The sequence below is a fragment of the Myodes glareolus genome, chromosome 7 (assembly GCF_982192425.1).
Source record: "Myodes glareolus chromosome 7, mMyoGla1.1, whole genome shotgun sequence".
NCBI lineage: Eukaryota > Metazoa > Chordata > Mammalia > Rodentia > Cricetidae > Myodes > Myodes glareolus.
The window spans coordinates 60,299,966-60,313,986 of NC_142032.1; the positions used below are offsets into that span (position 1 = coordinate 60,299,966).

Here is a 14,021-nt window from a genome sequence, read left to right on the forward strand (position 1 = left end):
CAGCCATTCCTCTCTTTATTAAACTAATCAGAAGGTGCCTAGGCAGGTGAAGTAAGACAGTAATACCTCTTCACAGTCTGATCAAATGTCCTATGACAGAAGCTTTTGTACTTCCTGCTTGCCCTTGCTCTCACTGGCAATAGAGCCTACTTCAGGATTCCAGCATCGACTGAAGACCAACGGAGACATCCAACCTCAGGGACTGAACAACTCCTGGACTCTTGGACCAGTCTGTTCATGGACAGCCATGTTGGATTATCTGGACCACAGCCTTTAAGTCATTCTAATAAATCCCCTTTCTATATATATAGAGAGATTAATTGTCTAATATCTGTTACTCTAGAGAACCCTGACTAATACAGTGGGGAAGCCATCATCCATGACTGAAGACATTAAGTGTGGCTGTTTTGGGTCCCCTATATTCCTTTTAATACCCCTTCCCCTGTGTTATATAAATCAGGCCAGTAAACTCATTGGTTCCCCAGGGTGAACTTTTGTTTGTCCTTCCTTAGAACTTCGAGAGGGGTTGGGCATTCCCACCTAGGCTGCAGGTCTGAGATTGGCTGTGTCACCACTGGCGGCTCTGGAGGCTTGTCTCTTTGGCTTGCTGATGTCATCTTCTCCATCTTCTCACGTGGTCATGCTCTGTAGATCCGTGTTCTGATGTCTTCTTAGACCACAGTCACATGAATTAGGATTCACTGTAGAGGCCTCATTTTAATTTGATTACCATTTTGTTTTTATTTTGAGACAGGGCCTTGCTGTGGGATAATGCTCTTGCATGCTGTAAAAATTTGTTACTAGTATTGTTTTGATAAAATGCTGATTGGCCAGTAGCCAGGCAGGAAGTATAAGCAGGGCAACCAGACTAGAAGAATTCTGGGAAGAGGAAAGTCAGAGACACAGTCACAAGTCAGACTCAGAGGAAGCAAGATGAGAATGCCTTACTGAGAAAAGGTATCAAGCCACATGGCTAAACATAGATATGAATTATTGGTTAATTTAAGTTGTAAGAACTAGTCAGTAATAAGCCTGAGCAATAGACTAAAGAGTTTATAATTACTATAAGCCTCTGTGTGTTTATTTGGGACTGTATGGCTGCGGGATGTAGCAGGATAGAAACTTCCATTTACAGAACCTAGTAGCCTAGGCTGGTCTTGAACCCCCAACTCTCCTGCTTCTGCCACCCTGGATCTGGAATGGTAGATGAGTTCCTCCACACAGTCTAGCTTTAATGGCCTCTGTAAGGCCCTGTCTTGTGCTGGATAGCTCAGTGGGTAAGAACACTTTTGCTCTTGGAGAGAACCTGGATTCAATCCCCAGTAGCTATGTGGTGGCTCACGACCATCTATAACTCCATTTCTAGAGAATTTGATAACCTCTGCTGACCGCCACAGCCATCAGGCATAGCTGGTGCATACACAGACAAGCAAACAAAATAGTCATAAACAAAACAAATAAATGTTAAAAAATTTAAGCCTGATACTAGCTAGTTCTTTGTCAACTTGACACAAGCTAGAGTCATTAGAGGAGAGAACCTCAATTGATAGTCAATTGATAAAATGTCTGCATAAGGTCCAGCTATAGCTGAGTATTGGTGATGCACTCCTTTAATCTCAGCATTTAGGAGGCAGAGGTGGGCGGATCTCTGTGATGCTTTTCTGATAAAGTTGGAATGTAGTAACCACAGCAAGGACCCAAGAAATAGCAACCTCCCTGCGGCAGCTGTAAACTAACCAATTAACTAAAGACTGGTGCCCCCAGCTTGGAAGTACACCAATCCTGAGTCTGTTTCTATGTAGTCTATAGACCCCTAGGCCTCCCTTACTTAACCCCCAATATATACCCTGCCCCACTGCTACTGGGGGTCTCTCCTACTCCATCACTGCATCGAATGCACAAAAGACCCAGGTTTAGTTAGTTAAAAAGCTCGTTGCTTTTGCATTGGATCTTGTTTCTTGGTGATCTTTGGGTGTCCAGACTCCGGGTATAACAGTTTGAAACCAACATCAAGAGCTGTCCACCATGCTGTGTGTGCCTCCTGGCCTGGTAGAGTCAGTCACTATGCTTCATGTACCTTCAGACAGCCCAAGAGATGCTGCACAAGGGTTCCTTCTTGGACATGTCCTGCTGCTGATGGCATGGCCCTTTCTAGTGTGTGTTAGTCTCAGGCCCTCCAGATGTCTAGAAAGGAGTTCAAGCTGGATTATAGAAGGATTTCCAGCAGTTAGACTAAAACCCAGCATGCCTTGGGAACTTGTGAAACTATTCCCGTGTCATTTCCCTTGCCTCATGGCTCTCTAGTGACATGGACATATGGTGGCATACCAAAGCCCCTGCTGGCCTCCAGGTTCCCTCAGTCCCTCCTCACAAATCCTTGTTGGACATTTCAAAGCCTCCAGGATAGCATCCTGGCCCTCCTCACCTCCCAAGGCTTCCCTCCTCCCAGATACCTGTTTGTTCTCTACATAATGGCAATGTTTTTCCCCTTGCCTCTGCTCCTTCTGCTCCCTCTTGCTGTCTCACTATCTCCACTAGCTATTTGCCTCTCTCTTGTGACAGCCCTGTTGTGGAATATTATTTTAAGATGTGTTACATTTGTTTACGCTGTGGAACATTTGTTTAGTAATACAAAGATGTGTTGCATTTGTTTAACTCTGTGGAGCTCTGTTACTTTGTCTGTCTAAAGCACCTGATAAAGAGTTGAACAGTCAATAGTGAGGCAGGAGAAAGGACAGGTGGGCTGGCAGGCAGAGAGAATAAACAGAAGGAGAAATCTGGGAAGAAAGATGAAGGAATGAGAAAAGAAGGGGCCAGCCACCCAGCCAGACAAAGAATAAAAAGGAAAGAAAAGATATACAGAAATAGAGAAAGGTAAAAACCCAGAGGCAAAAGGTTATTTAAGAAAAGATAATTTAAGAAAAGTTGATTAGAAATAAGCCAAGCTAAGGCTGGGCATTTATAAGAAAGACTAAGCCTCCAGGTGCAATTTATTTGGGAGCTGGGTGGTGGACCCACAAAAGAGTGAAAACGAACAGCAACAGCCTTGGCCGTGTCCAGTGTCTCTTTCTGTCTGTTCTGGAGTCTTCCAGATGCCTCTGCACAGCTTCTCTCACTGACTCACAACAAAAGTCCTTCCCCATAACCATACCATGGAGCAGCCATTTTGGCGGTTTCTTTACTACACTGCCATCTGCTCCTTCAGGACCCAAGCTGTGCCCAGATTCCTGATCCACAGAAGCTGTGGTGGTGGAACAAGGCATCATTGTTTCAAATCTCTGGACTTGGAATGACTGGTTATGCTGGGTTCGTGCATTGCTTTATCTGAATTAGGATCCCCCAAATCCCTGTGTGGAAGCCCCGAGACCTCTGAGTGTCACCATCTCTGGAATGTTCTGCAGCGGGTGTCACTGGAGACACTGAGAGGAGCTTATACTGGAACGGTGTGTCCCTGGTCTAATTCAGGTACTACACTAATAAAATGAGGAATTCTGAACCGAACACACACAGGAGGATGCGCTGCGGAGATGGGAGCAATGGCTGAGGTAACACTCTACCAGCGAAGGAGCCCCCAAACATTGTCAGTAAGCCTTCCAGAAACCATGGAGCAGCCTGGGGCAGGCTCTCCCTCACAGCCCTCAGCCCCAGTCCTGTACCAACACTCGGACCTTGATGGTTGTGAGATTTCATTACAGCTGCCTCAAGTGTTCAGATCGTAAACGACACACCCTCAAGCGTAGGTGTCGTGGACAGCTTGTTAGGCCATTCACTGTGTGCTACTACCCTCTGAGGCTAAGGACTTCTCCATCATTCCCTACCAGCCGTGATGGCATAGGAGCAATCATATCATCTTATAGACAAGGAATCTGAGGGCCAAGAGGCCATACCACATGTCCTGGTGGCATGGGCAGTAGGCCGAGGAGGTAGTTCTGGAACAGAAGTCTCCTGACTAGGACTCCTGAGGCGTGACTGTGGAGGACTGAGAGTCTTGATCCTTCCCTCAGGGCTAAGGCAGTGGCTGGGGTTTGATGGCCCCTCCTCTAGCGGCTGTCGCTCACCTTCTCCACATTGTCCCAGTTGGTGATGGCTCCCCGGGTGATGGGGTAGTGCAGGTTCAGCTTTTCTAGGTTATTCCGGGCCTCAGCTCCAATGAACCAGTCTTTTTCTTCCACCCCTACCAGTAGGTTCTGAAAAACACAGGTGGGACAGGACAGCCCTTGGGAGTGGCAGGCTGGAGCTGGACCCACTGTACCAGGCTTTCGTTTGCGGACATGAGCCAGTGCCATGAGGCTGCTAGAAACTGGCACCAATCACTAGTCCAGATGTCAAGGAGGCTCTTCAACCAGGCACGCTTTCCAAAGGGGGCCATTTCCTGCAAGGTCCAGGGCTGCTGAGGGCCACTGTGAGGACACTCACACTGCAGGTGTGGGAACTGAGCCCAGCAGAGAAAAACTGTTGGAGAGAAGGCCTGAGGGCATAGTCTGCGCACTTGGTCTGGAAGGCCTGCGAGAAAAGGGCCTGCAGCATGAGCTGCCCCCTGGGGTTCAGGCAGACGGCCTACTTTCAAGGTGGATTGAATTTACTGTGCTGTCAGAGGAGCCGGGGCATCTACCTCAGTCCACCAAGAAAACGGACATTAGGATTAGAGCCGTGAAGATTTAGTAGGAAAATTGCCTGGTTGAATGAGAAGGGTGAGCAAGGGCAAAGATGGTGAGCCATCAAGCTAGGCTCACATCTGAGTTGGGGCACAGAAAAGAAGCAAACGGAAGGTGGGTGTTTTGGTGTACCTGGAAGGCTGGCTCAGCGAGGTCACGGAGGAATCCCCAAGCCACACTCACTCATCAGAGGAGTCCAGGGTCTTCAGGATAAGCTCAGGCTTAAGCTAGATTGGAGCAATGTACACGAGGCAGTAGTGCGACAGGGAAGAGGGACGAGCGGGTTGGGGGATATGGTACAAGTGTGACAGGACAGTCATAGACCTGGGTAGTGTTGCAAGGCTGACATGCTGCAATGCCCACGTGGGTGCATGGTGTCATCTGCTATCATGCAGCTATGTGGTGATACCACCCTGCAGTGCTATAGTGGTGCATGGTACATGATACAATGGTACCTTGCTGCAGTGGAGCAGCAGAGATGCTATAGGGCTGCATGAGTGTGCATCGTGCCAAGGTGCAACCATGCAGCTGTGTGGCCATACTATGTAGATATATAACTCACATGCTACATAGGTCTGAGTACGACCGAGCATGAAGATTCTGGACTCTCCAGAGTCCCAGGCATCCACTGGGGTTTTCAGAACACACGCACAAATGAGAGGCTCAACTGCACTGTAAATGTGTTTCCCCTCCCCCAGGGGCTGTGGGATGACTTCAGGCACAACCCACATCAAGACCTTCCACTACAAAGGGACACTGCACTTCAGCGGACAGCTGGTGGCTATCAGAATGACAGAGAAGGAGGGATCCACTACCTGTGGGGAGGGGTGTTGCCAATCAAGCTCAGAGGAGGGGTTCCTGAAGTGGGAGGAAAAGGCTGCCAGTGGACCCAGTTGGAACTAGGGGTACTAGAGATGAAGAGAAGCTTCACCCTGAGGCAGCTGCCCGTTAGGAAGGGTGTGGAAGAGTCTGTAACAGGAACGGAAGCTGCTTGTTCGTGTTCTGTAATCTGTCCCTAAGGCCACCTTCTTGAGACATCTAACACAAAGCAGTGAGTATGGAAACCAGGGCATTGGGATCTATGACGTCACGGTAACCAGAGCAGCACTAGAGGCTGGAGGATGAAGCCAGGGTGTCACTCACGTTATGTTTCAGGTTCCCGAGGATGGTGGGAAAGACAGCCCTAGGGGCCTCGGTTCCTGCAAAGCCCACCTTGCTGAAGCCAGAACCGTAGTCACAGATGAGGGGTGTGTGGTCCATCGTGCTGTGGTGACCTGGACACGCCTGCAGGGAGAGACCACATCATCCCTTGTCCCTACGGGTACTGTGCCAACAGCGAGACATGGGCTTCATGTGCCTACAACAAGGTTGGCCTGAGCAGGAGCCTCTCTGCAGGGGCTGGGGTAATTTAGGAACAGAGAGCTGGAATCAGCTGTGCAGCTATCCTGCAGACCTGCAGCCTGGAGCCAGGTTCAGATGCTCCCTCCAGAAAAATGAAGCATTCACAGAAAACTATGTTTGGAGTGCTTAGGGCACAAATCAGTCACAAGAAAACCTGGGCCTGTCTGAATGTGAATCTCTGGGTGGGTCCAGTCTGGTTTGTTCTTGTTTCAACACTAAAGAATAATCTCTAAAACCTCTACTGTGGACAAACTGGAACAGACAAACTGGACAAGGCCAGGCCTCCCTGAGCAGATCACTGTGCATTTGGGTGGGGATGGGGCAACTGGCTTCCTTCCAGCAAGGAAGGATACCACAGGAATTGCTGGGCTACAAAGCCAGGCAGACTCAGGGCTCTGAAGCTGTATATGGCGGATGTTAACAGAGATTCTATGGCAAAAGCCCGGGCCCTGGAAGCCTCAAGAAGCTGGGTTCAGCCACTTGTTTCCAGAACATCATTGTGAAAAGCAGAGAAAGATTTATTCAATGTGGCCATGTTGAGAAGAGAAACAAAGTGACCCAATTGCCCCCAAGTCCCTCTTCTGAGGCCCAGATATGTGGTTCAGGGTTAAGCAGAGGGCAGGAGGTGTGCATTCCTAATCAGTCCTGGTCAGGGTGTGGTCATGCCCGTCACTGACCCATCACTGTCAGCTCCAGGCTCTCCTGCAAGGCGGTCTGACAAGTTCTCAGAACTCTGAGATCTTTCTGGGAGACAGGTTCCCTCTCTGGCTGGCACCAGGCTTCAGTCTTTCCCTACCTCAGCATGAGACCCTTGTGGCAATTCCAATGCCTTGGTCCATTGTTTCAGGAGTCTCACAGCACAACTGATTCTAAAATATCTCCTCCTTGGGCTGAAGAGATTTCTCAGCAATTAAGAGGCTCCAAGCACCTGTACTGACAGCTCACAACCACCTGTAACTTCAGGGGGTCTGGTGCCCTCTTCTGGCCTCCACAGGTATATATGTACATGTGGTACACAGAAATTCATACAGGTGCACATACACATAAATAACCTTTAAAATAACTTCTCTCCTATCCCGAAGGCTACAAGTGGGCAAGGAATGAGGCTGCATTCCCATGTATGTAATTCCCACCTCACCCTGAACCCCAGGAGCTGGAGGGCCCACAGAAGCATCTTGGTCAGCACTGCTGGGCCTCACACAGAATCAAACCAGCTCTGTTTGAGGCTGCTGCACACTGGGTCAGTGTCTCTGTCCCCACAATAGCTGCATACCTCTTCTCTTCTCAGACACCAGGCCACCCAGAGATCCTGTGAGTCTCTAGCTCAGATTCTCACATGGGGGAGTAAAAGTTACATCAACAGGGGTCTGGAGGGATATCACGGCTACCCTTCTGCCTTCTATTTGGAAACCAGAGAACCTGCAGGCTCCCGCTGTGGAAACTCCCTCTTCCTCAGAGAGCAGTAAAAAGAGCGTTACCTGTAGGTCCTAATTTATCTCTCTCTTTAGAGTACACTGCTCTGTCTACTCACATCCTTAACGACTCTTCCAATAAATTCCTTACCCTTCGGTCCAGTTCAGTGTTCCCTGTGAGCCCACATCTGAGACTGTTCAGTCATTTGCTTATTCCCCTTCTGGAGGCCCTGCCACACAGGTGGGAGTAGCTGTATATCATTTTTCACCTTTGGATAGTATTTGTGCTCCACTGTTTAGATACAAGGACATCTCAAAGACACTAAGTTCCTCTCAAAGATATAACAGTAAATCAGAGAAAAGACAGTAATTGGCACTTTGTGGTTTTCCAGGGCTTTAGTGAACCTTTCTTTTTGCTGGTGGGGATCCTGCCTCTCGGCTGACAGTGATAACTGAGCAGGCAGCTGCTGCTGGAGGTTGGAGTGATGGTGGCAATTTCTTAAAAATAAAGACCCCACGCTGCCCAGTTCTTCCTCCATGAGCAATCTCTCCCTAGTGTGTGGCGCCGTGTGATTGCATCTTACCAAAATCAGAACATGGGCTCACTCTGTAGCCCAGGCTAGACTCAAACGAAGAGCAATCCTGACTCTGCCTCCTCCTGAGTGCTGGGATTGCAGGTATGAGCCACTATACCTGGCTAGACTCTCTTTTAAAATTCCCATGTATACCTGTGAAGCCACTGGTCTCAACAGTGTGCTGACAAGACTCAGCAGGGCATTCACAGGGCAACTGCCCCAGGCCACCTTCTCTTCTTATAAGCGCAGACAATCAGCATCATCTTCCAGGCATGCTGGGAGTCTTCTAAAAGAAAGACTACAGTATCCACTCCCACATAACTGCCACCAGCTGCGTCTGCCCTCCCTGGAGAGGCAGAGTGGACTTCAAAGCCAGACACGGCCTCTGCTCTCCATGGTGAACTGAAGTTCCCGGGGTGGGAGGAGAGAAAAAAAAGCCCACACTTGTGTTCAAGATTACACAACACTGTGTTTCTCCATATTCCAAATGCTGTGACCCTTTAATAGAGTTCCTCATGTGGTGACCCCCCAACCATAAAATTATTTTCATTGCTACTTCATCACTGTAATTTTGCTAATGTTATGAATCCTAATTTAAATATCTGCTTTGTAGGCAATCCAATGTGTAGGCCCTGTGGGGTCATGACCTCCAGGCTGAGAACCACTGGAGCAGAACTTCATGACTGTGGAAATTTAGATTGCTACAGACTCAGAGTCAAATTATCCTGGGCTATTGCGAGTCCCATAAGTAGTCATTAATAGAATAGTTATTAATGTCTGTCCTAACTTCCTCGTGACTACAAAGTGAAGGAAACCTTTGAAATACACTAACTTAGCAGATTACCACTTCCACCAACCCCCAAATTAGAATGCAGCCAGGCAGCTTTCAAGGCCTAGAGCAGAGAGTTCTCCACACTCTGTGGCAGAGCCCTTTGCCGAAGTTGCCCACTCCTGGCAGAATGAGCCAGTGAGACCCCATGACAGGAGTTAGGAGTTCCTGTCAGCCTAGGAGGAGGCTTGACTTGGTTTTCAATCATTCACTCATTTCAAATAAACGTTTGTGGCTACGTATGGAGACTCATGCCTTTAAACACCAGCACCAAGGAGGTAGAGACAAGATCTGAATTCAAGCCCAGCCTGGGCTACATAGTGAGTCATCCAGGGCTACATAGAGAGACCCTACCCTAAAATCAAACAAACGAATAAAGTCAAAAAACGAAACAAAACAAAAAGCAACCTGCTCAGGCCGGAGTCACAGGGCTTCCTGCTCTCCGACAAGAAACAAAGTCACAGAGATGATCTGCTTCCATTTCCACCCAGAAAGAAATCTTTCTTTCCCCCAGAGCAGGGTGACGCAAGTAGACAACACAAAACCAGTGACTTTCACTCAGAAAAATCCAGAAACTCGTCAGACCTGGTTCAGGATTCTGGAAACAGCAGACTGGAGGCTAAGGTCTCTTCAAGGTCTGCTTGTTCCCTGGGGATAGCCTGGGCATTTGTGGCCGATCCCAAGTGTGTTTATTCAGGATCGGCTGATCTTGCTTGCTTTCCTAATAAAAAGAAAAAAGATTCCAAGATGCTTAAGAAGTAGAGACATCCAAGCCAACCTGAGAGCCCGACACAGTGACGTAGCCATAGGCACAACCTGCCCTCCATCGGAGAGAGGTCCCACCCCTTGAACCAAACCATGAATTTAGTAGAAAATGGAACTCACCGGGAGACCACAGACTTTCCCCCCCTCCACCCTCCCTCCTGTAAGGACAAGGTCCCTAGGTATTGCAGGCCTTTCCTTGTTGCTGGAACATTTGGACATTGTGACCCAGCTGTGACCTCAGGGCCTCACCCAGGAGGGGACATCAGTCCCTGTTTGAAATGATCTTGCGAGAGAAGCTTTGCAGTTTTACACACCTGTTCCTCACTGTCTGAGTTCGTTCTTGTTTGGGGGTTGTGTGGTCCTCTAGATGTTTGTCTTGCTATAGGACCTCAGGATAAATAAACCAAGGCCTCCATCTGTGATGGCAAGGGATCCAAAAGTCAGAGAGAGACCTGAACTCCTGTAGAGGCGCTGCCCTCAGTCCTGGGCCCCAGGTTGGTGATCCAGGGCATGATGGGAGATCAAAAGGGATACTCTGCTTACAGGGGCAAAGAAGGAATGCAGGGCTTTGACAGGTCCAAGGCAATGTCGGGGAAAGGACCTGGTACATTTGTCATGTGGGGGTGCATCCCAGTATCTCATCTGGAACCACAGTAAAGAGTCCATACTCCACACACAGCATTGCCTAGCATGCTGAGGCCCTGGGTTTCACCATCAGTACCACATACTCCAGCATGGTGGTGAGTACCTGTACCCTCATTCCAGTACTTGGAAGGTAGAGGCAGGAGCTACATAGCAAGTTGGAGGCCAGCCTGGGTTATGTGATATCTCGCAAAATAACAAAAATGATGAATGCTGGGACTCGAAATTGAGCTTCCTCAGGGGCCCTTTGGTGTTGCTTTGACGAGTCAGAACATAGACACACGGGGCCACAATGGACTAGCTTTGGGGTCCAGAGATTTTATTCATGTTTAACTGGACCTGAGATGGCTCAAGGCACTTTGGAAAACACCATTATTTCTTATAGTCCCGTATGACAACGCCTGCAGCGCATCCTGTCCAAGGTTCCGGTTGAGAGAAGCCATAGACACACAGCCAGGATGTCTTGGTTGAGTAGACACCGTTGCTGGAAAACCAGAAGCCAAAGCATGGAAACAGATTGGGACAAACAGAAGGTTTTCCAACAGAACTTTCCAGACTCTGGTTCACGAGTCCCAGAGCCATTGCTAGAAGGACAGGTTATGTCTCACCTCCCCCTGCCTTTGAATCACCCTCCAGTGTAGCAAACCAAACCAACCCACAATAACCTCACCATGTATCAAATCATCTCTGAGGTGTGGGAGCCCAGAAACACTGAGCTGGGTGGTCCCAGTCTGAGCTGTCTTGTGAGGTTATGGAAGGTGGCCCTTGGAGGCTGCCATCTCATCTGAAAACAACAGGGCCAGGGAACCTGCCTCCAAGGCAGTGTTTGGCCCATTGGTGTGGCTGTGGGTGGGAGGCCTCTGCCCATCTGTTGAATGTTCTTGGGATATGATGGTGGCTCCAAGGCCACAGGCTGAAGTATCTTGACCTCCATGCAGATCTGAAAGACGGCTTCCATCTGGTGCTACTGCGGTCTACTGATTACAGGGGTCAGTGCTATTCTGGGGCAGGGGAGCCCTTTGGATCACAGGGTTGCCTCCAAGGGGGTCTTGAGGTGCCATTTTGGAGGCTGATGCAGAAGAGTCCAGAGCAAGGAGACTTAGGAAGGCCCACTGAGAGGAGAGGCTTGCCATCAGGACTGGAGTTCTAGGAACTGCAATCTGGTTACCTTCCACTGCCTGAGAGAGTAGGATAGAGATCAGGGCCTCCCACTTTCTCAAAGTTCCTTCCTGGCTGACTCCTGGCCTAGCAAGACCCTGGGAGAATTCTCAGCCAAGGTGCTGGAGCCAGGCAGCATGGTTGCAAAACAGAACTACGGCAAGAACAGCTGATGCAGGGGAGTTGGAAGGCATCAGAAACAGATATCTCAGTGCCCTAGATGTGGTATCTGTGACCTCTGGCTCACAACCTGCCTGTCTGCCAGACTGCCAGGGAAGGCAGAAGTCTGGGCTTCTCAGAAAACAAAATTATTCAAGACAAAGCCAGGAGCAAGACAGCTTCCCATTAACAAACACCTGCGGTTTGTGGAGACTGAGGGGGAAACTGGATGGAAGCTGCCATCCCTGAGCCTCTAAGGGCAAGAACAAGGGGCCTCTGTGTATGGCTTAAATCATCCTTTTTTTATGTGTGTGTGGAGGGGGCGACCACTTCAGGTATTGATCCTCACCTTCATCTTGTTTGAGACAGGGTTCCCTACTGTCTGCCCCATGCTTCTGGCTCCCATTTTGACATGAACCTAGGATTATAAATGCTCAAATTGGCTTTTTATTAATGAGGATTCAGGTCCTCAAGTTTACACAGCAAGCAGTTTGCCCACCGAACCTGGAGTTCGCCAGTTCAGCTAGGCTGGCCCGCCAGGGAGCCTCAGAACCCACTCGTCTCTCATCTTCCTGGTGGATTACCAGCTCACATTACCACACTCGGCTTTTTTAGGAGGGTTCTAAAAACCAAACTCAGTCCTCACGGCTGTATAACGAGCACTTTACCTACTGAGCCATTTCCCCAATCCTTAAATGCAATTCTTTTAAAAATATTTTAGGCCAGGGGCTGAAGAAACAGCTCAATGGTTAAGAGCACTGGCCCCTCTTTGAGAGGGCTGGAGTTCAGTTCCCAGAACCTATGTGGCAGCTCACAACTGTCTCCAGTTTCAGTGGTGGATGGATCCAGTTTCCTCTTCTGGACTCTGGGCACCATCCACTCAGTGCTCTTATGTACTGTGGTAGTAATTGGCCCCCATAATCTCATAGGGAGTGGCACCATTAGGCAGTGTGGCTTTGGTGGAATAGGTATAACCTTGCTGGAGGAAGTGTGTCACTGTGGGGGCAGGCTTTGAGGTTTCCTGTGCTCAGGATACTGCCCAGTGTCTCAGTTGATTTCCTGTTTCCCCGCACAATGTTAGCACTCTCAGCTCCAGTGCGTCTGCCTTCATGCCACCCTGCTCTCCAGCATGATGATAAGGGACTGAACCTCTGAAAATGTGAGCCACCCCAATTAAATGTTTTCTTTGTAAGAGTTGCTGTGGCCATGGTGTCTCTTCACAGCAATAAAAATCCTAAGACACATATCATGTATTGGCAAAACACTCACACACATAAAAATAATAAACCTAAAAAACACTTTTAAAAGCATTTCTAATCCAGAAGCTAGGCAAGCATGAGAGTATACACCTGTGATTTTGTGCACTCTGCCCCAAGTCTCCGGGCCCATCCCTTGCAGTGGGGCTGGAATGAAAACACCTACCGTTAAACCTGGTCTCAGCTACCAGCCAGGAACATTTTTCAGGGCAAGCTGCTTCAATCCCCTTATCCTATAGACTCATTTGAGTAACCCAATGTTGTCACAGGTCTGTGTAACCAAGAGCTCACCCAGTAACACGGGTGTGTTACTCTGCTGTGAAATTGTGTTCTGAGGGTCTGTTAGAAACAAGTCTGGAGGTGTCCTCACCCCGTCACTGGAGACAGCAGAGTAGACCCTGCTTTTATCTCAAGGGACACAGGACAAACGACCACTCCAGCCACTGTGATCAGGCTCATGGCTTTTAACACTCAACGTGTCTGGGTCTGTCGGATGCCTGATGGGGTGTGAGGAGACTGTCGGGGGGTTCCGTCCAGAGCACAGTTCAGCTGGTCCCACATTGGACGTACCATGAAAAGCCTGGTTTGAGGCCCTGCTGAGAACTGTAGCTGAGGAGTGGCAGGGGCTGACACGGCTTAGGTCCTGGGCTCTGTGGCTTCCTTGTCTTCATTTCAGAGAGGAAAGTGTGGGCTTCATCTGCTGACAGCAGGATAGGCAGGACAGACAGGTCCACAGCGGACAGTGCTCTGGGAGCAGCAGCCCACGGCCCAGCAGTCTTTAAGCACCAGATGTGAAGGCACCACGCACCAAAGCCCCAAACCACAGCTGGGCTCCCTGTACAACTAGAACCATAGTCAACTGACAAGCACTACCGACATTCGAACCCAGGCCTCCTGTCATAACAGCTTGAAACCTTTCTCCGGCAATAAGGAAGACTGAACTCTGACCTTTAGCCCACACAAATGAGGATGTTGAGGCTGCGAGAGGGTGGGTTACCTACTCAAGGCTTTAAAGCCTTCAGAAGGCAGAGCCGGAGTTCCCATGTGAACAGTGGGACCTGGTATCTAAGTTTACAGCCACCACACCCCAGCCTCCAGTTAGGACTTTGTTCAAGGGACAAATGAGAGTGCCAATGTGTGGCCAATAGAGATGCCTGAAACCCCTGTGT

At 49.2% G+C, this 14,021-nt stretch overlaps 1 protein-coding gene across 2 annotated transcripts in view; it reads right to left on the reverse strand.

Moving 5' to 3' along the window:
* LOC125415976 (actin, aortic smooth muscle) overlaps nt 1-9,582 on the reverse strand; it is a 30,350-nt gene extending 20,768 nt beyond the window's left edge. Inside the window, exons 1-3 of one of the 2 annotated variants that reach the window (XM_087908257.1) lie at nt 9,458-9,582; nt 5,799-5,939; nt 4,059-4,187 (exon numbers count right to left, since the gene is read on the reverse strand). In XM_087908257.1, the coding sequence (XP_087764383.1) occupies nt 4,059-4,187; nt 5,799-5,915 (246 nt within the window). In that variant the 5' untranslated portion in view covers nt 5,916-5,939; nt 9,458-9,582. Of the gene's footprint in view, nt 1-4,058; nt 4,188-5,798; nt 5,940-9,280 lie in introns of both variants that reach the window. The other variant, XM_087908258.1, reaches the window with a different exon arrangement.
* Between the last annotated feature and the right edge of the window lie 4,439 nt (nt 9,583-14,021).